The 26032-nt window shown below is 41.9% G+C and overlaps 1 protein-coding gene across 3 annotated transcripts in view; it reads right to left on the bottom strand.

Moving 5' to 3' along the window:
• Positions 1 to 26032, bottom strand: part of TMPRSS7 (transmembrane serine protease 7) — a 40970-nt gene that overhangs the window by 8414 nt on the left and 6524 nt on the right. For all 3 annotated transcript variants that reach the window (XM_045036939.1, XM_045036940.1, XR_006585055.1), the window contains exons 4-14: positions 24470 to 24537; positions 22904 to 23097; positions 21793 to 21831; positions 20830 to 21058; positions 19398 to 19528; positions 17356 to 17468; positions 10457 to 10563; positions 6854 to 6990; positions 3934 to 4041; positions 1433 to 1543; positions 316 to 432 (exon numbers count right to left, since the gene is read on the bottom strand). In XM_045036939.1, coding sequence (XP_044892874.1) covers positions 316 to 432; positions 1433 to 1543; positions 3934 to 4041; positions 6854 to 6990; positions 10457 to 10563; positions 17356 to 17468; positions 19398 to 19528; positions 20830 to 21058; positions 21793 to 21831; positions 22904 to 23097; positions 24470 to 24537 — 1354 coding nt within the window. The remainder of the gene's footprint in view (positions 1 to 315; positions 433 to 1432; positions 1544 to 3933; positions 4042 to 6853; positions 6991 to 10456; positions 10564 to 17355; positions 17469 to 19397; positions 19529 to 20829; positions 21059 to 21792; positions 21832 to 22903; positions 23098 to 24469; positions 24538 to 26032) is intronic.

The following is a 26032-nucleotide window of genomic DNA, read 5'->3' as shown; positions in this document are numbered from 1 at the left end:
AGAGAGAGAGAATCCCAAGCAGGCTATGTGCTGTCTGAGCAGAGCCTGATGTGGGGCTCGATCCCACAAACCGTGAGATCATGACCTGAGCCAAAATCAAGAGTCTGAGGCTTCGCTGACTAAGCCACCTAGGCACCCGCAGAATTTTTAATTTTGAGAAACCATTTCAGATGCAGTTCACCAATATTTACTATTCTTCCCTGAACCCAGGGCAACTTTTGCCAGGGCGATTTACACTAAGAAGGGAATGCAAATGAAAAACTGGTGAACTGAGGAAGGAATACAGGGAGTCAGAAGGAACGTATTTCTACTCACTGCAGCCTTGTTCATCGCTTCCGTCTGGGCAGTCCACCGTCCCATCACATTGTGCGTTTTGTTTCCTAAAGCAAATATCATTGCCACACTTAAAAGTTCTGTTGTTACATGGAATGCCTAAAAAATGAACAGAAGAGGGAAGAAGTTTTTCCTGCCCAGAAACAGACTTGATTGAATGACACTCAGCTCCATCCTGCAAGAGTGGTGTAGACATAGCAGCGGTATTTGCTGCTCCGGGAAGCCTGGCTGAGGGCGCTGCAGCAACCCTAACAGTGACCCGTCCCCTCACCTCAGTAGAGGAAGGCAGGTGCACCTGTTGAGAAGCAATCAGATGGTCTCTCCTTTCTTCCACTAGAGGTGAGATGAAAAGAAGTTCGCTATATCGGTAGCTTTAGGCCACGGCCTCTTTGCTAGTAATTATTTTGTCTTGGGGCGCTTGGGTGGCTCAATCGGTTGATCATCTGACATCGGCTCAGGTCATGATCTCATGTTTCATGGGTTCAAGTCCTGCGTCGGGCTCTGTGCTGACAGCTCAGAGCCCGGAGCCTGCTTCAGATTCTGTGTCTCCCTCTCACACTCTGCTCCTCCCCCGCTTGCACTCTGTCTCTCTCTCTCAAACATAAATATTAAGAAAAAAAAGTTACTTTGTCTTGTACTCCAAGAAAAGTTGGAACAAAAATCAATACCATATTCAATCCTTTTATACCAGTAGGGGGGGGAAATGGGCGGGCTCTGTGAATCACAGCACACTTATTCACATCCCCCGTGGTATGTGTTTCTGTAGGGGCTAGAATAGGACATGTCCTATCATGGGACCTGGCAAGTCCCACCATATCACATCCTCAGGATCTGTTAGTCTCGAACAGCATTAAAAGCAAGTAAGCAATGAAAATCTTCCAGTATTCACATGGACACATACACACACAATACACACACTCCACCCAAGTTAGAGTGACCAACTGTCCCCTCTTTCCTGGGGCCAAGAGGATTCCTCGGGAACAGGGGAAGTCCTGGGAAAACCGGGGCAAGTCAATTGCCCAACCCCGCAGAGGTATTTCGGTTCTGACTTAGAAGAATGTACAGGAAACACATCAAAGTGCAGAGGACGCTCCCTCACTTTGAGTGCAGTTCTGCTCATCCCGGCCATCCTCACAGTCCCTGAAGCCGTCACAGACCAGAGGGCCATGCTGCCTGAGGGAGCTGGTGTTGCAAGCAGGTTTAAGAGTCACTGGAATGAGAACAGACAGAAAGCTCATGAGCCTGAAACATCAGCCGGCCTCTGAGACCCAGCAGCGTCCCTCCGACGCGGCAGATGGTTAAGATGACTTACATAAAATAAAAAGCGTGTTTTCGTCACACTGACACCTGCATGAGAAAAGCAGAGGTTGAAACTTTGCTGTAATTCCCAGTGCTTTGAGATTGTCAAATCGGATTTTTGCTTTTGCATAAATCTATTAAACTCTGGCAATTTGTTTACCTAATTACAATTAAATGCATCGTGAGATTTTCCTTGAAGGAAAACAAAAAGTCATAAGCTGTTATCTAAATGAAACTTCTCTACCTTTCTAAACAAAATGGGAGTGTCCTTAGATTGAGGGTTTTTGTTGTGTTCATCTCTGCACCTCAAGTCCCTGAGTACAAAGTAGGTGCTCATTAAAGGTTTGCTACCTAGATTAACAAATGTGAGATCTTAAAAGACTGTGTGTAAGGAAAACTCTTGTTAAAATCATTTTGCCCTGGGGCACCTGGGTGGCTCAGTCAGTTGAGCATCTGACTTTTGATTTCCATTGTTGATTTCGCTCAGGTCATGACTCTGGGGAGTCATGAGCGTCGAGCCTGCTTAAGATTCTCTCTCTCTCTCTCTCTCTCTCTCTCTCTCTCTCTCTCTGTCTCTAACCCTCCCCTGCTCATGCTTTCTCTCACTGTCTCTAAAATTAAAAACAAAAAAACTGATTTTGCCCCAAGGAATCCATTTCCTGAATTAGGAAACAGCATTGTAAATTTACCACAATTGTTCTTTGGAATATTTTCATGAACTGCCTTTGGACAAGTGACAGGCACAGTTATATTAGCAAGCACTCTTTGAAGGTATGATTCCTTAGACATTTCTGGTTTTGTGAAAAGTGATCATTTTTGTTATCTGCTCCTGTTTCTCCAGCGGCATCTCTTGTTGGGGGCCGAGGGTAGCAAAGGTTGGATATTGCTACCCTGAAATAGCTCACTGAGCTTCCGGGAGTACCTAGCTGACTCCTAGAGAATGGTTTCCAAAACGGCACAATGATAAATAATCATTGCGATGATTATGATAATCACATGTGATAAATGATTACCAGAAACAGTCCTTCTTATAAAGTAACAATAATCACTTTTGTTTGGAGCATCATAGCAGGAAATGATAATAGTGTAAAAAATACCAGCAACCTCAGTCACTGTATAATGGCCAGTATTTATTTTCTTAAACAACAGAAAATGCAGTAGATTGAAAAGGTCAATGAGCCATAAGTTAAGAGATTTTTATTCTGTTTTGCCAAACACAAAATAAAGGTGTGGAACCATAGGTTATTTTTCATGACTAGAATTGTTTTCAGTTAGTTATGTTATATTAACTATAACATTTCTCCAAGAATATGAAAGAAATTAAATAGCTTCACACATTGTATTTGAAGAAATTAAATAGCATCACAATTGTATTTGAATTAAACTCCAGATCTTTAGGAGAAAGTGTTGCCAATCGTGTCATATGGTCCAGTGAACTCTCCTCCCCTTATTATTCCCTGAAACCGGAGGTAGACTCAAGAATGATGTGCAAATAGTAATGAAACACCAGAAGGAGAATCTCTATCCAAAATAAGAATATCCAATACCCCACCCTTTAGTCATTGCAGATGCAATGTTGATGCAAGCTACACTGGTAATTATAGCAATAATAATAATTCTTTCATTCACAATGACTATGTTCCATAAATGAACATGCTCAAGGAGTTTACTCTCTGCAGATTCTGAGCTTCTCTCTAGATAAAAGATCTATTCTTTAAAATAGGATAGTTACTTTAAGATTGTGGTTGGTTGCATTATTAGCCACAAATTCTCACTCCCTGTGGTAGTATTATACACTCCCAATCCTTGCCATGCCCCCAGAGTGTGCAGTATAAACTTCCCTGACCCTTGACTATGGCCTTAGCTATATGACTCACTTTGACTGATGGAATATAATGTAAGTGATGGTGTGCCAATTCCAAGCCCAGAACCTAAGAAGAACCATGTATTTTTGCACGCCCTTCCTTTACCTCTACCCTGCCATGGCTAGCCCAACAGTTCAACGAGGAAAAGAGCATAAGGAGTAGACCTGACCCCAACCTGGAAAGAACCATGTTTATGGGGATCTGCTGCTTAAAGCAGAGCCACCCAGCTGAGCCCAGGCTAGATGTGTCATATCTTAAACAACCCTTGGATGCATGGCCCAGAATAAATGATTGTTGTAAGCCACTGAGTTTTGGGGTCGCTTGTTATGCAGCAATAGATAACAGCTACAAAGACCCATGATATATGCTAGTAGATACCATGGCCCAGAAAAGTTATTTCTTCATAAGAAAGCCATAGTAAATTTTGAATACGCACCACAGAAAAGCTCATCACTTTCATCAAAGCAGTCATTTACTCCATCACATCGCTGGGTCTGAGGGACACACAAACCAGAGGAGCATCTAAAAGATCCAACAGGACAGGCTAGAGATGATAAAACACAGAAAATCTTGTGTGAGTCCCTAAAAGTCATCAGACCACACTAAAAAAGAACGACGACGTGTTAGGTGATCAAGGAATTGGCAATATAGTGATAGTAATTACACAATTGCTCCATCAGATCAAGCTATAGGTGGTAACTGAAAGACGAAAAAGGTGAATTTAGGAGAGCAAAGAAAGTAAACTAACCCACCAGAAGCTCTGGGTCGGCATTGCATCCAGGTCACATGTCCAATCAAACTTCTACTACCTCTTTCATTGACTCAGCAAACCGGCTTTGTCATTGACTTGGAGAAAGTGAAAGCTGGAAGATACTTTAGAGAGTCCAGCATGCTTGATGCACAGTCTTTAGACTCCCCAGGGAATTATAAATGGCCTTCTGGTGCCTCTGAGTCCCGTACGATCAGATGCATTACTCTGAGGAGTCTGCTTCTAATTCCATTATCAAGCGACTTCTGTCCTCAAATATATTAGTAACCACTGATCTTAGACACATGGACCTACAGAGATTAGCGACTGTCCTTAAAACTCCGGACTCCTGCCTTCTACCTCCCACTCCACTTCAACCAGGCTACTCATCAAAGATCCATTCCCTGCCTGATAAATCCTGGGCTTATAGCTAAATATATTAGGAACAATAAATCCTTCTTCATTGCTATGGTCTGAATGTTTGTGGTACCCACAAATTCATATGTTGATAACCCAGTGTCCATTGTGATGATATTAGGAAGTAGGGCCTTAGGGAGGCGATTAAGTGATGAAGGCAGAGGCCTCATGAATAAGATGAATGCCTTTATAAAAGAGGCCCCGCAGAGGTCCCACAAAAGAGGCCTCACAGAGCTCCCACACTGCTTCTGCACATGAGGATACAAGTCTGTGACCCAAAGACAGCCTTCACCTGACCATGCTGGCATCTTGATCTCAGATTTCCAGCCTTCAGAACTGTAAGAAATAAGTTTCTGTTTTTTACAAGCTACCCAGTCTGTGGTAGAATAGCCCAAATTGACGAAGACACTCCCCTTGGGCAAAAGAATGGGGAAAAATGCATGGGCAGGTCGACCACTATCTCACTGGCACAAGATGGAGAGTTTCTAGAAAATATTCATGGTTTGGGGCACCTGGGTGGTTCAGTAGGTTAAGCGTCTGACTTTAGTTCAGGTCATGATCTCGAGGTCCATGAGTTCGAGCCCTGCGTCAGGCTCTGTGCTGACAACTCAGAGCCTGGAGCCTGCTTCAGATTCTGTGTCTCCTCTCTCTCTGCCCCTCTCCCACTCACGTTCTGTCTCTCAAAAATAAATAAATGTTTTTTAAAAAATTACAAAACATATATTCATAGTTTGAAGAAACAATTAAAAGTAAGATGGCTCATGGGGCACCTGGGTGGCTCAATGGGTTAAGCGCCCAACTTCAGCTCAGGTCATGATCTCACAGTTCACAAGTTCAAGCCTTGCATGTTGATAGCTCAGAGCCTAGAGCCTGCTTCAGATTCTGTGTCTCCCTCTTTCTCTGCCTCTCCCCTGCTCATGCTCTCTCTCTCTCTCTCTCTCTCTCTCTCAAAAATAAATAAACATTGAAAATTAAAATAGATAAAATGGCTCACTATTCACCTAAATTCTTGCTGAAAATTGTAATATTCTGATATTCAGAAATGTAATACTTCAGCTCCAGAAGCAGGTATATTGGCAAAGAAGAAAGGTTCTAAATGAGCTTTCTGTCAGTCTTATCCTCATGGCCTCCTAAATGGTTAGCCCTTACTTGCCCCCTTTTAAGATGGGTGGAGAATTTCCTGAGTCAATATCTACTCTCTCCAGCTCTAAAGACTTCCCTCAAACACTGCTTTTCCTACTGACCACTTCCTGGCTACTTTTCCAGTGGTTCTCGGTGTGAAGGGCAACATTTTGAGGGCTGATCAGCTGTCCGTATGGGTCATGGGCCAAAGTGAGTCACAACAGTTGCCCTGTGATCCACCGAACGTTTTATAAACATCATATTTACAAAGATTTATGAATAGCAAAAATAATAAATCAAGAAATGGATTTGTTCCCATTTGAAAAAAGGAGGGGGGGTGCTCCTGGGTGGCTCATTCGGTTGAGTTTCTGGCTCTTGATTTTGGCTCAGGTCATGATCTTACAGTTCATGAATTCGAGCCCCACATGGGTCTCTTTGTTGACGACGCAGAGCCTGCTTGGAATTCTCTCTCTCCTTTCTCTCTATCTGCCCCTCTCCTGCTTGTGTGCGCATGTGCTCTCTCTCTCTCTCTCTCTCAAAATAAATAAACATTAAAAAAAAAGAGATGAGCTTGTCTCATATTTCAGAAATTATGTAAGAAACTATTTTTCAATTGTAACAAATAATTCTATTATTTCTTCTATAATTTAAACTGTAGCAATAATAAATACAGAATTTATTATAACAGAATTATATAACAATATTTATATTTATTTATGTATTATTATAAAATATAATAGTAAATAGCAGAAATAAATCCATTTTTCAAGTTTGTTTATTGATTGATTAATTGATAGATTGATTTTGAGAGAAAGAGAGAGTGAGTGGGAGAGGGGCAGAGAGAGAATCCCAAGCAGGCTCCACACTGTCGGTGCAGAACCTGACGTGGGGCTCGGCCCCACGACCCATTAGATCATGACCTGAGCTGAAGTCGGACATTTTACCCACCCAAGCGCCCCATAAATAAATCAGTTTTTATTCCATAATTTCTCAAGTTTTAGAGTTATAAAGTATTAGCCTCTGTTTAACCATGTACTAAGATTTTCTAAAGAGCCAATCCCAGGCTTACGTTGACTAATGTTGTAACTGCCGTATTCCACCAACAGTGGCTTGTCGGAAAGCCTTGAACTGCAGTGCAGCTGAATGTGAGCGAGCGAGCTGGGCACTCGGAAAATCGTCTGGTGATCCATGTAGGAGCCACAGTACCTGAGGAGACAAGAGTCAGGGAAGAGGGTCTGCCAGCTGCATTCCCACTGACCGCGAACTCACTAATACTTTGGTACTTGGGGCTTCGTAAGCAGAGATGCTTATGGCAGAGCTAACAGTAGTTGTCCATTCTATCTAAGTCTCTGTGATCGGGTAACTTCTGTCCCCTCGATTTTCTACTCTGCTAAATACAGCTGCGGTACTATTGACTGCTACCTGTTGTTTTGCTCACAAACACTTATAAACAGAAGAAGTATGGGCCTTCTCTTTTTTCTGCATAAATAACCACGTAACAGTAAGAAGTGCCTGCTTTTGCCCACAAACCTACCTATAGAGCAGAGTGGAATCCATGAGCTGAGGCTGAAAATATGCAAAGAATCCCAGAAACACTTAAAGTAAAGCACATGCAATATTTTTTCCAACTAAAGTGAAAACTGAGGTGCACTCTGAGGCTTGTTGTTGGCAAAATTTCAAAGTAGTAATGTCTGTCTGCAATATTTCCTTACCTTGACTTTTCTTACCTTTTGTCCTAAGAGGAAATGTCTCTCCTGTTAGGAATTCTAATTATATGAACACTGTGGTTAGTAGAACATGAAATATTATTACCCTGGGGGCCTATGATAAGTTAGATCTTTGCTCTGTGTAGGCAAAGTTCTTTCCAGGGTGAAACCTGCAAGGTCGCAAAGGAAAACAGCAAACACACGGGTTGAGGAGTGGAATCTGTGAATGCCGATCACTCCTAGCTGCCAAAACACGTGGGAACCACAAAAGTTCCAGGGATCAGACGCTGGCATTCTGCGGGAGGACCACAGAGGTAACCCATGACTTTAAGGTTCAAAAGAGGAAAGTATTCATTTATATTTCAGGAAGAATCTTTTGCAGTTAGTTAAATTTCAGGCCCTGATGGGCTGGTAGACTAGCTCCTGGAACAGAGGAAGAGATAACAGCCATAGGTAGGTGGTCACTTTGCCAAATGGGAGCCAGGCTCTGAGAGGCACCTGGCATCCACATTAATCTTTTGGGGCCAGATTCTACTCCAGCTGGTCATCTTGGGATCAGATTCCTGTGTTCTGAAAACATGATTATTGTTATTGGTGTCTCATAGTGATTTTATTTGTGCTCTCCATTAGCATTTACTAGAGCTTTCTCGCGAAGATCAATCTTACCGGGGGATGTTAAGGAGGAGTCAAGGACTCTTTGAACACATGTTTTGGCTGGAGTTTAGAGAGGAACAGTACGGAATGGAGCACAGTGGTAGCTAAGGGAACAAAAGTTAACAACAACAACAAAAAAAAAGTGAGAAATTGGAGAAACCCAACAAGAGTCAGTTTACAGGTACAGGCACATGACAGGTAAGAAAACCAAGAAGTAAATAAGTGAAGTAACGTGTTAAAGTTCGAAATAGCAAGAAAGTGGAAGCAGGATTAGGACACAAGTCCCCCTGGTATTAAATCTAAAGATTAAGCCTCCCAAGTTTTCTTCATAACTGTCTTGACATTTTTGGGTTGTACTGTTCTGTTCATTTTCCTTTGCTTTGTTTTTTGCTTTTGTTTCTTGCTTGTTTTTACTTTTGCATTTAAGACCATTACATATGATTTTGTTTTGCTTGGAAAAATAAATAAATAAATAGACCCTGGTACTTTCTAGTGCACCAACAGCTTTCCCTTCGTGAACTTTGCTCTGCAAAACTTCATCGAAAGGACATCCATTCCTTTAGGGTCATATGTTGCATTGTAGCTGCCCTGAGCGGCCACACCCTATTCCCATGTTCTCTGAACTCACAATCACTGGGCATCCTGGTGGCGGCATTACTTTTTTCTGCTTCCCCTTTCCAAACCCAATGCCTTTAGGCAACTTTTCAGCAAGGTGTCAGAAGTTAGTTCAATTACAGCCTTTCCTTTTTAGATGAAAAGAACTGATAATGGGAAGGGCTGGCATTTTAAATCCTAAGGGTGCAACTAACATCAAAAGAATCTGATAGGATTTCAGCCAGCCAAACTTCAGTCCAACTGAAGAGCCAGCCCTTCAGGGAAAGTATTTAAGCAGAGAGAGTTCCTGATTCTGATTCCTTGTTAGAAAATCCTGCTCATACTTTGACAGCAACCCTTCCTAGGTGGTAGCAGTTGTTACTTAGAAGGAAAAAAAAAATAGTATCTAGTTCTGAATTATAGCTCTATCTTACGCATACAACTTTATAAAAGAATTGTAAAGAGTTGTTTTTTCAACCTCTATCTAATTAAGTATCAAAATGCAGCATTCATAAAATTTGGTGGGGGGGGGGCACATTCTATAGTATTTATCCATCCAAAGTAATTTCCAAGGCAATTTTTTTTGACACGCGATGTTGCAATAGTTTCAGATGTATAACATAGTGATTCAACAACTCTATCCCAAACAATCTCACTCATCATAATAATGACTAATATTTTCTTTTGGTGTGTGGTATGCATTATCTCATTGAATCCTTACCAAAAAAATCCCACCTTAACAAGTAAAAATTATTACCTCATTTACAGACTGGAAATCAAAGAGGTTAAGTAATTTGTCCTAGTTAATATAGGTACTAAATTACAGAGCTCAAATTTGAACCCAGGTTTTCTGTCTCCTGCACAACAGACCCTGATTCAAAATCATTTCCAATAGGAATACAAGGCACATCTAATAATGGTCCAAGAATACTCTTAAATCAGATAGGATATATTCCAGTGAAGGCAGAACCCATGACTGCATAGCACATAATCCAAGAGTCTAAAGGAAATGAAAGAAGGCGGTTCAGGAAAATCATTTAGAAAAGGAAAGTTTCATTCATGGATTAACAGTGAGCAAAGAATTAGCAGGCAAATCCCTTAGGCTAACCTCACAAAAATTCTTCCTTCAAAGTAAACTTAGAAGCTATTCTGCTGCAAAGACAGGACATTCTCTATTTTTAAATACAAGACCTAGTACAACTTTAGAAGCAAATAAACAATAAAAATAACTAAGACGCAAATTAAGGGTGAGAGTGGGGAGATCCTGGGTCAGTTCGGGAAGCTCAGACACCTCCATTTCTCTAATTAACCTCAATCCATGCGTCAGGATACAGCCAGACTGACCCAACCTGTCCTACTGCACACAATTGGCTAATGGTTTTTAATTTTTTTATCACCAGGACTCCTATTTACTATTTCCTCCAGGGTTCCATGGTTTGAAAGACTTTATCTGCCAAGCTATTTTTGTAAAGTATAGAGGGTACACACCCATAGCCCAGCAGCAAAGAACAGTGGCCCAGCCAGGACTTGGGAGCCGTAAGACATGGATTTGAATCCTGTGAGCTGAGTGACCTTGAGCAAGTTATTTAACTCCTGTATCCCTCAGTTTCCCTCTCTGTAAATTGTTAAGTGCAAACTCTTCGGGGACAAGGGATCCAAGGCTTTGAACCTTTAGGTGAGGCCTTTCATCAGATTCTTTACATATGGAACCCACTTACATTTGTTCATTAATTTCCCACCATCCATGGTCACAGCCTTTCACGCTCTTCTTGGTTATTGAATAATTATGGAATTTCAGTGCTACGCCAAGTGTTGATAAGGAAGTCTGTGAAAAACAAACATTAAGTCAGAAAAATGTTTCAACTGAAGGATATGTTTCAGGCTACGTTTCCTCACTCAGAACTCATTCCCTCAGCTTGCCGCTTTTAGGGCGTTTTATTCTTTGTGCCCTATTATGATACGAGAAGATAGGATTCCATAGGCAGAGAGGGAAAGATTAGGATCTGAGGTCCCTGGGTGGGGAAAACACCTATCTTGGAACAATGCTGGGAGTGTCTGGCCACAGCAAACCCCCAGGCCATAAGGTTCCTCTTAAGAATATAACAGAGACCACCTACTGGTCCTCAGGTTTCCCCTCTGGAATTTGACAGAAGACCTAAATATGGCCACAGACCACCCCTCGTACAATGGAAATGAGCCAATCAGGAATGGACAACCCAGCACCTAGAGTTATCCAGCCAATAAGTGTAGAGCCTGAGAAGGAACAAGGGAGAGGGGAAGGGGCAGGGCTGACCAGAACCTTATGAAAAAAAGAACCCTTGCCTATAGTGCTCGGACATTCACTTTCGAATGTCCCCTCTCGGTAAAGGGGAGACATACTATTCTTCCTTTTTAATCTTATATTCTAATAAAGTTTTGCCTGCTGTTCCTTTTGTGTCCACCTCTTCATTTTCCAAGTGGAGAGGCAATGAATCCCGGGTATTACGGGAAAAAACCCTACAACACTATGGCCTTTGGTGGGATAGACCAGTACCTCCCCTACCCTGCAACAAACCAGAATGAGGAGAGAGTAATAGAGAGGGAAATGGGTGGCCCAGTGCTAGGGAGCTGCTCTAAGGCCCCAGTTTTGAGTGAGCTGGGTAACATGGGACATATTAGATTATCTCTAGGTATCAGTTTCCTCCTTGTAAATGAGCTTAACTTTGAAAACACCCACTTGTTAATGAATGCACACAGTTTCCTCCTTCAGTAACAATGACATAGTTCCTTTAAAGCACTATTCAGATTATTTAGATAACAGAGAAGTGAATCAGCATCCTCTTCATATTAAACCTGGGTATTCCTGAAGGCAGTTACTAAATCACTCCCAGGTCTGCTGAGACCAGATCAAACAAGAAAAAGGCTGCCCATACGGCACACACCCATGTGAGTGTGCATGCGCACACACATCTGACCTTTTTATGACATTGTATGATGTACACATACATTGTGTTATGTCATGATTTTAGTTTTTAAGTTTTTTAAATCTATTTTTTTTAATGTTTATTTTTGAGACATAGAGAGAGAGACAGAAGGCAAACAGGGGACGGGCAGAGAGAGAGGGAGGCACAGAATCCGAAGCAGGCTCCAGGCCTGCCAAGCTGTCAGCACAGAGCCCTACATGGGGCTCATGACCCCAGACGAGATCATGACCCCAGCCAAAGTGAAACGCTTATTCAACTGAGCCACCCAGGGACGCCTCCTTTTTTTTTTTTTAAGAAATTAATTTTAACCCATTTTTATTGCTCTGACATTTAGTGTTGTAGTGCTGTCATTTGTATTTGTGATGTATTTGATGTTACAATGTCTTTGTTGTATGTACTTCTTTCTAACATGTATTTAAATACTGTAGCCCTCATCCCTCAACCTATCTTGCAGAGAAAATAATTCAGGCTATTTATTTACTTATTTATTTATTTAAATTAAGTAATCTCTACACCCAACATGGGGCCCCAACTCAGGACCTTGAAACCAAGAATTGCACGCTCCATCAACTGAGCCAGCCAGGCGCCCCCATGTCTCTCATTTAAACAACACGACGACACAGGAAGGAAGTAGGAGTCCTATTTTATGGAAGAAGTCAAGACTAACCAAAAATAAGTGACATTCCCGATGTTACCCTGCATTTCTCTGAAGGCCGCTTTTTCTCAATGTATCATGCCACCTGGAACACTGACAGTGAGGGCTCAAGGGGAACCAGACAGTCTTATGTGCAGCGAACGCCAAGGGCTCCTGAGAACATACATCGATTTATCCACCCAGTCTTGTCATCTTACTGTTTCTTCACATTAAAAATAAATAGATGTCAACTAAGAGATAATAAATATCTAGAGTAATCAGTGTAATTTTCTAGCATAAGAATATATTCCAATGTAGCCCTCCACAAGGTTACATGGGCGTTTTCACTGTGTTCCATCGCTCCAAAGTAAAGTAGATTTATATGCACTCCCCAATCTCCAAAGCCTCTCCACGGAGAAAGGAAGTAAGTTTCCTTGCACACCAGGTTCCACTGACACAGAATTGCACACAAGTCTACACGTGAGCCCAGATTGACCAAGAGGCATTACTGATATTATCCAGCTTGACAAGTGGGGTAAAGCAGGGCAGTTCCACAAAACACCGTGAGCTCTTTTGCTCAACAAATGGACAAAAATTAAAAACTGCTGGGGCGCCTGGGTGGCTCAGTCGGTTGGGCGTCCGACTTCGGCTCAGGTCATGATCTCGCGGTCCGTGGGTTTGAGCCCCGCATCAGACTCTGTGCTGACAGCTCAGAGCCTGGAGCCTGTTTCAGATTCTGTGTCTCCCTCTCTCTCTGACCTTCCCCCATTCATGCTCTGTCCCTCTCTGTCTCAAAAATGAATAAACGTTAAAAAAAATTAAAAAAAAAAAACCTGCTAAGTATGCTATTTCCTTCTGTGTCCTGTATTCTCTGTTCCCACTGCCCAACCCACGCATTTGCTTTGGGAACTTTTACCAAATAAGGGGAGAAAGTCTCCTGATTTGGACCTGCTGTGTTAAAATATTTCTCTAGTCAGTGACAGCGACAGGATGCAGGACGTGCTTTATCCTTATCACTTCTCACTCGCCAGTGGTTCTATACATACAACTCAACCCATCTCCCACCGGCACTGGGAACTTCCGTGGTTAGATGCTTGCCACAGAAGCAGGGAAGAGGGATTCATCTCTGGGGAATCCCACCTATTCCCTAGGTGATAGGAGGAGGTGAATTTACATGGCCCACAGTATATTGCTTATGTGGGATGCATCTAAACTGGTGGGTGCTAGGCTGATGGCATCGGTTATATAACAATTCAAAACCCACTCCACATTTTTCTTCTAAGATTCCATAGCAAAATGCATTCGTTGAAAAACAAAAAGAAGGAAAACACAAAGGTAAATACTCAATTAAGTGATTGTTATGAAACAGGGAAGCTGAACATCTTTAGGAACCCAGGAAAGGAGGGGGTGCTGAATTTACTTAACGGAGGGGCACATGATTCCTTTTAATGCTGCCTGGGTCACTTTCTATTTGAGTAACCTCTGGCAAATGGCTTGCCCCCAGTTCTATTGCCTTATCCATAAAATGTGACCAGAGTCTCTTTCCTATATCAGCGGTATGTTTTAAGAGCAAATAAAAATGTGTGTGCCCTAAGCAAATGCAGGTGACATGTGATAAGCCTCAATACTCCTTTTTGCTATTTCTTATTTCACCACACCTTCTTCCCCCACAGTCTGTAAGCTCTGAGACAACAATGACTTTACCTTGTTACTAAGTGTTCCCTATGGTTACATGCCTGAAACTGACATTCAATGAATATTTGTTTATTCTTGGGAGAAGAATCAGAGGAACTTTAAATTGGAGCGGGAGTTAATCCTGCTTAGGTAAATGAGACCTTAAAACCTCAGCCGAGGGGCGTCTCGGTGGCTCAGTTGGTGGAGCTTGGGACTTCGACTCAGGTCATGATCTCATGGTTCGTGGGTTCAAGCCCCGTATCAGGCTCTGTGTTGACAGCTCAGAGCCTGGAGCCGGCTTCGGATTCTGTGTGTGTCTCTCTCTGCCCATCCCCCACTCAGGCTCAGAAAAGAAAAGAAAAAAGTCAGCTGAAAGTGAGTTTGCAAAAGGGATTGATTGCTCTTCAGTTACATCTGGAAGTCGGACCAGGCACTAAGAAGGATGGAGAATAATAGAAATCAACTCTTGTGTATTAAAGGGTTTATCGTTTTACCATGACTTGAGTCAATATTTTTGTCACTTAGGTCATTCTTCCCAGTTGTTTGCAATAAATTCAAAGCTATTTGACAGGTGCCTTTTTTTTTTTTTAATTTTTTAATGTTTACTTATTTTTGAGAGAGAGACAGAGCATGAACAGGGGAGGGTCAGAGAGAGGAAGACACAGAATCTGAAGCAGGCTCCAGGCTCTGAGCTGTCAGCACAGAACCTGTTGCCGGGCTTGAACTCACAAACTGAGATCACGACCTGAGCCAAAGTGGGATGCTTAACCGACTGAGCCACCCAGGAGCCCCCAATTATTTTTTTTACATGATTTCCATTTGCAGAAATATGCAATCACACAATTTTAGGTGGCTGCTCAAAGTGCTCCAAGAAAGGAACAGCTTTATTTAACCTCCATGCTGAAGAGGACCAGCCTTGACCTCTGGGAAATGGTGTCACCCACCAAGTCTATCCCTAATATTTCCTGTCTTCCCTCTCCCATTCTCCACTCCCCCAGGGGCATGCTTTTTGCCTTATAAAGAATTCTTTTTATTTAGCATTTCTAACTCTCAACCCCTAGGGAAACAATCTGATATTCTAATTTACATTCTGACTAGAACAATGTTTGAGGATCTTCACTGTAGGGCTTATGGCTTATTATGGAATCACATTTATTTCACCTGAAAAGAATTTCAAACATTTGACAGAGCTTTTGGGAATGGGGCCTTTCCTGTTCTGGATGTCATAAAAAAGATCCATCTGCTCTTCGGAGAGATGGAAGAGACAGATTTGCAGTCTCTCCTGTTCCTTACCCAAGTTGCGAGAGTCACTTGAGGTACTGAGATTCTGCTGCCCTGATGAGGCATTAAGAATCTGGTGGTGAGCGAGTCCAGAACCTTTGGGTTTTAGTTATTTTGGAAATGTTTGCAACAATGATAAAAAAATAAATAAGTTAAGGATGTATGCCATTAGGACACTGAGACTAAGTACACACTTGGGTGTAATAAAATTATTAAAAATATTTAACTCTGGGGGCGCCTGGGTGGCGCAGTCGGTTAAGCGTCCGACTTCAGCCAGGTCACGATCTCGCGGTCCGTGAGTTCGAGCCCCGCGTCGGGCTCTGGGCTGATGGCTCGGAGCCTGGAGCCTGTTTCCGATTCTGTGTCTCCCTCTCTCTCTGCCCCTCCCCCGTTCATGCTCTGTCTCTCTCTCTCTGTGTCAAAAATAAATAAACATTAAAATTTTTAAAAAAATATTGAACTCTTTGGGGCACCTGAGTGGCTCAGTTGGTTAAGCATCCGATTCTTGGTTTCAGCTCAGGTCACGACCTCACGGTTAACGAGATGGAGCCCCATGCCTGCTTTGTTCTCCATAGCACTATGTAACATACTATACACATTTTTGTCACCTGTCTCCCCCTACTGTATGGTAAGCTTCATGTCCGATATCATGGATCCCAGTGTCCAGAATACTGCCTGACACATAGTAGGCAGTTAATAATAACATGTTGAATGAATGCAAACCATAAACTGCTTGCCACTTACATCCACTTGCTGTGCCTCACAAAAATCATTTTATACATATATGCTGAAAGAGCCTTCCATGAAAGGCTTCATGACCTTCCATGAGACACTAAAGTTGAAGAAAGAAAAACAGTTATAGACTAAAATTTTAAAGAAAAAAAAAAAAAAGATTAAACTCTCTGTTAAGGACCAGAGATGTATATATTTCATATACATTGACATCTTGGTTTGCTTATACAACTGAAATATACATTGCCTAATTAAATTTATTATTTCTTTATTATTCTTACTATAATGCTGATAGTGAAAGAAGTAAAAAGTGGTGAGTTCTACCAAGGTAAAAAGAAAAAAAAAAAAAGAAAGAAATATTGTTTGATCTCGTAACAATGTCTTTGCATTTAAAAAATTTTTTAATGTTTATTTTTGAGGGAGATAAAGACAGAGTGTGAGTGGGGGAGGGGCAGAGAGAGAGGGAGACATAGAATCCAAAGCAGGCTCCAGGGTCTGAGCTGTCAGCACAGAGCCCAACGAGGGGCTCAAACCCACAGATTGTGAAATCATGACCTGAGCTGAAATCCAATTCTTTTTTTTTTTTTTTTTTTTGGGACAGAGAGAGACAGAGCATGAACGGGGGAGGGGCAGAGAGAGAGGGAGACATAGAATCGGAAACAGGCTCCAGGCTCCGAGCCATCAGCCCAAAGCCGGATGCGGGGCTCGAACTCACGGACCGCGAGATCGTGACCTGGCTGAAGTCGGACGCCTAACCGACTGCGCCACCCAGGCGCCCCGTGAGCTGAAATCCAATTCTTAACCAACAGAGCCACGGAGGAGCCCCTGTCTTTGCGGGGTTTTTTTTTTTTTTTTTTTTTTTTTTTTGATACAAACAAACAAAACAACAACTGGAAAAATAAGCCCATCCCAAAGAACAGTTAATTTATAGGCAGAGGGTTGAAATTACAAGGAACTTTCATGTTCTAGGTAACATATTTGCTTAGGGTTTAAGTGTTATAAAATTAACTAATATTCTTTTTGTAGTAAAAAGTTAATGGGGCGCCTGGGTGGTTCAGTCGGTTGGGCGTCCAACTTCGGCTCAGGTCATGATCTCACTGCTGGTGAGTTTGAGCCCTGCGTCAGGCTCTGTTCTGACAGCTCAGAGCCTGGAGGCTGCTTTAGATTCTGTCTCCCTTTCTGTCCATCCCTGGCTTGCACTCTGTCTCTCTCTCTGTCTCTCAAAAATAAATAAACATTAAAAAAAATTTTTTAATGAATTAAATGTAAAAATAAACTGTTACTAAACATAAGATAACAATATTTTTCTCAAATAGTGGTAAAACTAGGTTACCTGAAATTTCCAGGTACACTTGCATTTCGGAGGATAGTAGCTTGGGTAATATGGACTTGATATTTTCCCTTCAAAGCCAGTGATTTCTTTGACCAATACTGTGTTTTCACATTCTGAAAAAAAATATCCATTAACAGACAACGATTTGCAGTCGTGGGATTATGGGAAATGCGCTGAATTCATTTCTTTAACTACAAATGCACACTCTTTGATCAACAAGCTTAGATACTTTTTTAAATTTAAGCTAATTTTTCAAAAAAGAAATAGTACCATAAAGAGGTATAGCTAAACTTCTTGTTCAAATTCTGTATTTGTTTTCAGATCATGTATTTTGACTACAGATCTATTACTCTCCTTAAAAACATACTTTAAATATATTTTTTAAAGCTTCTGAGCGTATTTGTTTAAATGAGTGTATATTTGTTGTTTAGGAAATATGCCCAGTTTACATAACACGTTGTCCTGTTTATATAAAACAATCTGAATGTTTATTCATCCTGCATGGTCATCCTTCTCCTAAAATGTAATGTCCTTGAGAGTATTGGTTTTTGTCTATTTTGTTTGCTACTCTTTCCCTTACACCTGGAATCATCCCTGGCATATAGTACATGCTCAGTTTGTTCACAATGTTTGTTCACAAATTCCACTGCAATATTTCTGAGATAATCATATTTTTAATCTTTGGAGCTGGAGACAATTTTCAACCCAACGACATCTCAAATCGCCAGTTCAATTTTGTTTAACAAATAAGTTTTACATTTAGTTTTGTAATAATTTGACGGAGAAAACCTATCAAAACAAGCCACTGCCTTAAAATGTAGATGGACCTATGAAGCCATGACCATGTAACTTAAGCCAAATCCACTGCCCTCCTCACCCACATCTGTCATTCTGATCCCTTTGTCCTCGATGTTCATAGAGAAGCTACCAGGACACCATCTGTAAGACCTGACCAGCTACAAGGCAACAAACATTACAAAAAGACTAGAGTTTCAGTGAAGGCTCTTTTTATTTAGTCTTGTTTTGTTTTACTTCGTCAACCCACATCAAAAAGAGAAGAATGAAAGGGAGCTGGGTCACTTTTTGCTCACTACCTGACCTAGGAAAATCATTGAATCTCCGGGTGTTACTTCACACGCATCTTCTTCTAGGATGGCATTCCCATGCATTGCTATTAAGGACGCACGATAGACAGTCCCCCACCCCACGTCCACACGTCCACAAGGCACTGAGCTGTTATCACTCAGCTCCGAACCCACCCCTCTCTACTCTGTTCCGTGACGCTGTAGCGGGGACTCTGCAAAAGGCTTCTCTCCTTTGCCACCTGGCTTCCAACTAGGCTCTGTCAATAGGGGGCGCTACAGGCAGACTAGAGGCCTGGAGGAGGAAGAATAGGGTTTCCCGTGTGTTTCGTTTCCTCTTCCTGGGAGTGTCATGCCCCCGCAACGATGGCTCTTCCCACCCCCTCATGCAGCTCTGCTTTGTTCCCGTAGCTGAGTCGAACCCTGTTAGCAGTTTTCCCAGCCTCCACTTCATTGCACCTCCCTCAAGGATACCGGCCTCGGCTGTCGACTGTCCGGTACCCGCTCCTCGACGGTCTGGACCCCCTCCTCGACCCCGCGAATACCTGCCTCTGAACTCAAGAGACCCCAACACCAGCCTGGCAGTCCATTCCTCAGAAGTCTGAATTTCAGGCCACAGACCCCTCCTCCACACTGTAAATTGTCATCATTCTGGCCGCTTTCCCTTGTCCCCCCAGACCTACGGGTGGTGGTTGCTTCCTGCGTGTACTGCCTACATAATACCTTACAGTTTTCTTTTCACCTTTTGAGTTAGCTAGCTAACACCTTTATCCTGAGTTAGCAGTTCTTCACATTAAATTCTCTGTTTAAATACTATATCTCTCTCTCTTCTGACGGGACCCTGAGTCAGGGTCCCTGACTCATATAACTAGTATTACAACACAACCTCAGGAGAGATAAGACTGGAGTATCATACCAGATATTTTTCAAGGTGACTTTTTTCAATTAGCAAAGACTTACTTTGTTCTGGAATGACCTCAAAAAATGCCCGGATTCCTGATAGCCTCCGTATCTGGGGAGACTTAAATGCCACCAGCATGAGATTATTTGTGGAAACAAAGGACATTATCGTTCTTGTGGGTTCACAAATTCTGAAACCGGATAACAGAACAAAAGTACATGAATAGTAGGTTATTGAGGAGTGAGCCTCCCTCCACCACTAATTCCACACGTTTCCTGGGCCATCTACACAGTTCTTGTTAGGCAGACTCAGCCAGAGCTTCGTCAATTAGTGGCCACAGGGCACGATGGAGGGGAGCCGATAAAGGTATGGAAACTTTTGTCTAGTAACTACCAAAGAATTTTCCTGATGGCTGTCACAGGACCCTCCTTGAGAACAAACAAGGCATAAACAGCCATTTAAATGGCTGCAGTCATGAGCTCTGTTCTAAGGAAAACCGGACTGAGAACTCAACTCCGTCACTTAACTGGCTGAAAGATTCTCCAGCAACTAATCTTCATAAATGCCAGGTCCCCTATGGTGAAACGGTGGTAATGACTATAGAATACCCCTCATAGCCTTTCGGTAAGGATTAAATGAGATAATAGCAAAGTATGTCTGCAAGGGTGAAAAGAAGCCGTAGCAATGACAGGAATGGGAGCCAGTGACAAACTTACTTGTCACTGTGTACCGTTTACGCTGTTTAAATTTTTAACATGCAAAATATAAATTCTAAAATATAAACCCATACACATACATACATATATACATAAAACACTGCTCTATACCTACATAAGCACTATTAAAATAATTCATGTGCTTTTTTACCACAGTAAAAACAGCACATTGTGAATAAAATATAACTATCATTATTAAGATATGAAGCACTCCAAAAGATGTCTGCTAGTAAATAAAAAAATATTAGCATATGTATATGTACATATGTGTGCAATTACATATCTACATATGAACGAAAATATTTGCAAAAACATAACAGGCATTTGTTCTGGGGAATGAGATTGTGAAATATTGACATTGTTTTCTCTGATTGACCTCACTTTCACAGTGAACGTTGTGTTTTCTTTCTAGTAAGGGAGAAAATTTTTGTTTTACTCATGGTATGCAATCCTCATAGAGTATTTAATTCTCACACCCTAATGAGGGCGATTGCATAAAAGTAAAATGAAGCAAAAAAAATTATATTTCAGAAATATTTCAAGACGTGGCTGAAGTTCCTGCTACACTGATTTTCACTCTGGTAGGCTAACGAGTAAAAAGCAAGCATTGTGTCTGACAGGCTCTGGCTAATACACGGGATGCTAAGTAAGGCGTGGGTCCGTCTTTGACCTCATGTGCACACGCAAAAGTTTTTTCCCTTTGTTTCTAAGGGAAACGCGATACTGCCAAAGGTAGACCCTGTAAAACAGTTTTTTCCCTCGCCGATCTGAGTACCTATACAAGACGGTGCTCCGGAGTGGCATGAGGGAGTCGTAAATGGTCAGGGAGTCGGTGACACAATTGTCAGCTTCAATCTGGACGGACTCTATCGAGAGACGAATCAGGTAGCCCACCACGGCCACCAGCTTGAAGTGGCACATCAGCCTCCCTGAGGTTGCAGAAATCTCCAGAGGGTAGCGGAGAGACAGATGATCTGCATAGAAGTACTGAGAGCAGCCTTTGTCTGTGGAGACAGCACTTTGTTTTGTTCCGTTTTAGAAATGACTTTTCTAGACATCCTTAAAGAGTGAGGAGCAAAGAGTTCCTCTGGAGGACATCTGCTGTTTTTGCCAGCCCAGAGTCCGCTCCCCCTTCTTCTGGTAATAGCACCAGGATTTTACTTTGAGAAACTGTCTACACCCTGATTGTGTGGTTTGGTTGGGGTTAAACCCACTTCTATGTCCAGAGATGGGCACATGACCCAGACTGGCCAATCAGAGTAAAGGAAGCTGGTGCATGAATGGGCTTGCCAGCCGATCTGAGACAGTAAATTCGGCACCAGGACTTCTGCAAAAACTGTTGGGAAAGTTATTGGGGGGGTTGGGGGGGAGAGGGGTTGTTCTACCATTGCTGCTACTAATATATCATAAGCTTGGATCTATTGATGCCATTTATGACACTGCATTAGAAGAATACATTTGATGAAGCTTCAGCAGGGAAAAGCAGAGATGTGGAGTCCTGAGGAGATTTTATTTTAGAACCTGGACCCAAACAGGCCTGAAGCCAGCACATTCTCCACCCCTGTCCCAGTTAGAAGAGCCAATGAAGTTTCTTCAGTGCTTAAGCCAGTTTGAGTGTATTTCTATCACTGGTAACTGAAAGAGGACTAACAAATACCACCATATGAAAAAGAAAACTATAGCCAAAAAGGATACTAATTTGGAGGCAGTGTAGGAGAAGCTATGTATCATAATTTACCAGCTCCTATGGTTGAAGAGTAATCTGACCGAAGCCCAGCTGCATTGAAAAAACACACGGAAAAGAAACTGTCAGTTCCAGTATATCATTTTGTTAGAATTATCCTCAGTAAAAATGATTTTCAGTCCTGGGACACCTGGGTGGCTCAGTCGGTTGAGCGACCAACTTTGGCTCAGGTCATGATCTCACAGGTTGTGAGTTCGAGCCCCGCGTGGGGCTCTGTGCTGACAGCTCAGAGCCTGGAGTCTGCTTCGGATTCTGTCTCCCGCTCTCTCTGCCCCTCCTCCACTCATGCTCTCTGTCTGTCTCTCTCTGTCTCAGGAATAAATAAACATAGTATATATATATATATATATATATATATATGATTTTTTATGATTATATATATATATATATATATATATGATTTTCAGTCCTTAAAAGCAATTCATCATATCTGGGATTTGCTTTAAAATAATCCAGTGAGGATAGGTGAAGTTGTTTATGTATTTTGAGAGCAAGGGGGATGGCCATGAGTTGATAGTTGTTGAAGCCGAGTAAAGGGTATATTTATATTTTTATTTTATATATAATGATATATATATATATATAGAGAGAGAGAGAGAGAGAGAGAGAGAGAATTTAAATCAAGAGAGAAAGTTGCATAATTTGGGAGTCACACAATTAATTAACTAAAGTATTTTACTGGGCCAATCAAATGATGACATTCACGTTCTGGCAGGGCCATTCAACAGGTCATTGTGGAACATTGGGCAGCATTACATAAATAACATAAGTGCAGTTCTGTCTGGACAAGGGAAAAGACAAGCTAAACCTCAGCAAAATTCTTTTTTCTCCAAGACTTGGAGCCTTAGTTTGGAGATTCATGAAATTGAATTAAATATAGGGAAGGGTACACTTTAATAAATTCAGTTTCATATATATTTTGAAATTTTGAGTATTCTATTGTCCAATCATTGTATTTAGTAACATCCTGTATCAGTGTCCTCAGCTAACCCTGTTTTACTGGGATTGTGGAAGAGAATACTTCATTATAATATTGACTATGTTAATGGAAACATCAGGAGTGCTATAGGAAGGAATGCATAAGGGGGAATTACCCAACAATCACCATTTAGTACCACAGAGTCCATATCTACAGCCAGGCCCTGCAAGCTCCCCACAGAGGTTCGGTTTATGATACTTGTCTGGATGGAATCCTTCAAAATGGCAGCCACACAGTCCTCACAGAAGATATGGCCCTTGGCATGTGGCATGACAAACACAATCCAAAAGTGGACAAGGAGGCCACCTTTGTTGTTGCTGCTACAGGAAAAAAAAAAAAAAAAAAAAAAAAAGGGATATTTAGGTATCTCTCTTAGGACTTTCATAGAAAATCACCCAACTGATGGAGTCAAGGGGAGGCCAGTAAGGATATCCTTCAACTTCTAAAATTTGTTCTTGAAGAAGTCATTGATTCCTATTGAGGGGATTGGTAAGAGAAAGCATAATACTGTGTGTCTTCCTGTGTTGGGTTCACATCTAAAACCATTTGTGTATAGTTGCATCTCCATGGAGAATATACTATTTTTATGAATACCAACCAGTATTCACTATTATTACAAATAAAAACAATTATAGTTTTTGATACTTCACCATGTACAAACACATTGCTAAATTCTGCTTTATCCCACTGAATCTTATGAGCAAGGTCCTATTACTCCAGTTTTACAGATAAGGAAATCAAGATCAACTGTAACTCAAAATCATATAGCTAGTAAGTAGTAAATCCAGGAATCGAGCCCAACTTGGTATTTAGCCAAACTCTGGAGCAAGAGCTTCTGAGTACACAACTATTGTCATGTTTTATGAAAAACAAACCTTAAGTGTTCTACAGTAAATAACGTGGGAAATAGAAAGTAAACAAATAGCTTTACTCCAAGCTGCTTAGTGCCTTTGGTATGTCAAAGTGGATTGTGCCTCTCTGCAGGTAGGGGCAGGTGGGATATAGTACATAAAACATAATTTAGGGGCGCCTGGGTGGTGCAGTCGGTTAAGCGTCCTACTTCAGCCAGGTCACGATCCCGCGGTCCGTGAGTTCGAGCCCCGCGTCAGGCTCTGGGCTGATGGCTCAGAGCCTGGAGCCTGTTTCCGATTCTGTGTCTCCCTCTCTCTGCCCCTCCCCCGTTCATGCTCTGTCTCTCTCTGTCCCAAAAATAAATAAACGTTGAAAGAGAAAAATTAAAAAAAAAAACAACATAATTTAAAAAAGAAGTTTTAGTAAAATAATTAAAAAGTAATACAGTAAATTTTAATAAAAATTATTTGAGTTTGAGATCCCTTTTTCCTTAGAAAATCTCTAATGACCAGTTTTTTTACTTAACATATTTTGAGAAAGACTAGACTGTGTTTTATTTTTACCCCACCCGATGGTAGCCATGTTTGTGGCCGTCTTGCCCAGTGGTATTAAGACGGGGAGAGGCGGGGTGCCCAGGATCCCAGCTATGGGGAGAGGGCAGGCTTTGGTAGATGAAGAGAAAAACTCAGCATGACAGCAGGGCAGAGTGAAGTCAGCAGTTGTGCTAAAAGAGTATTAACGCAAAGCCACCCCCAAGAACTTACTTGAGAATGGTAAGATCTTAGCTTTCGCCTTTTCACAGCAGTAAACAGAAATCCCAAAGCAAGGGACATACATTACCTCACATCTGCAACAACAGACTGCTTGTAAAATTTAGAGAAGGCAGATGTTGTATAAACCAGGTTTACCTGAAAATGAAAAACCGAGGTGTCTGAAGTCTGTCAAATTTGGCTTTCACTCACAGCACCTAGCACCCTGTAGGTCCAAGCCCTGACAGCCAGCAAGGAAAAGAGCTGGGTTCTAACGGAAGGCTAAAATATTGGGTTGCTGCCATTCTGCTATCTGTGAAGAATAATCAGTTACCTATATCCATTCTTTGCTGTCTTTAGACACCCTGATCAAGCTTAACTTCTGTATTCTGCCTACTCCAAAGGTTAATTTTTTCCATAATTAATAAATCAAACTCCTTTAAGTACATTTAGAAAGGATTTGATCCAACCTCTTTTCTAACAATGCACAGCATGGAAAATTTATATTCTTAAGGGCACATTGCTCTAGTAGCCACTAGGGGGCAGGTGGCGCCCACGGCCAGGTTCACCAGCCCCCCCCTCCCCCCTCCCCCCCCCCCCCCCCCCGCAACTCTGCAGTCTTTAGGGAAACACCCAGCTCTTTTAAAAGGCGCCATCGTTGGATCTAAAGGAAAGCTATTTCAATTTACCTTCTTTGCCCTTTCTTAGCTTTCTAAAGCCAAGCTGAGTCTCTGCCAAATCTCCTCCTATATTCCCCTTCCTTCCTAAATGGCAAAATCACCCATCTAATTGCGAAGTTTAAAGTCACCATGCAACACAGAATACATTACCTAAACCTGCCGAGCACTCAGGTTTTTCTCTTTCTCTTCTTTCTTTCTTTCTCTCTTTTTCTTTCTTTCTTTCTTTCTTTCTTTCTTTCTTTCTTTCTTTCTTTCTTTCTTTCTTTCTTTCTTTCTTTCTCTTTCCTTCCCTCCTGCCTGCCTGCCTTCTTTCCCTCTTTGACAGTAAAAAATAGGGTAAAATAGGCAGAGAGGGAAAGGATAGGACCTGAGGTCCTGGGTGGGGAAAAACACATATTTTAGAACAATGCTGGGAGTGTCTGACCACAGCAAACCCCCTCAGGCATAAGGTTCGTCTTAAGAATGTAACAGAGACCACCTACTCCCCCCAGATTTCTCTCAGGAATTTGACAAAAGACCTGACTAAAAATTAGTAGACCATAAAACCTACGACCCACAAGGAATGATGTGGCCTTAGACCATCCCTCATACAATGGAAACAAACCAATCAGGAATGGACAACCCAGCACCTAGAGTTATCCAGCCAATAAAGGTAAAACTTGAGAAGGAACAAGGGGGAAGGGAAGGAGGGGAGGGAGGGACCAGAACCTTATTAAAACAAGGACAGCTTGCCTATTGTCGGCAGGCAATTCACTTTTCAGTGTCCCCTCTCTGCAGAGAGAGCTTTCATACTACTCTTGGTCATCTTAGACTCTAATAAACTTTTGCCTGCTGCTCACTTTGTGTCCGTCTCTTCATTCTTTGAAGCAGTGAGACAATGAATCCCAGTTATTGAGGTAAAAAATCCTGCAACACTTCTTTCCTTCCTTCCTTCCTTCCTTCTCTCTCTCTCTCTCTCTCTCTCTCTCTCTTTC

The sequence above is a fragment of the Felis catus genome, chromosome C2 (assembly GCF_018350175.1).
Source record: "Felis catus isolate Fca126 chromosome C2, F.catus_Fca126_mat1.0, whole genome shotgun sequence".
Lineage (NCBI taxonomy): Eukaryota > Metazoa > Chordata > Mammalia > Carnivora > Felidae > Felis > Felis catus.
Note: the sequence above shows the minus strand (reverse complement) of the source record. Positions and strands in the feature narration are given on the sequence as shown.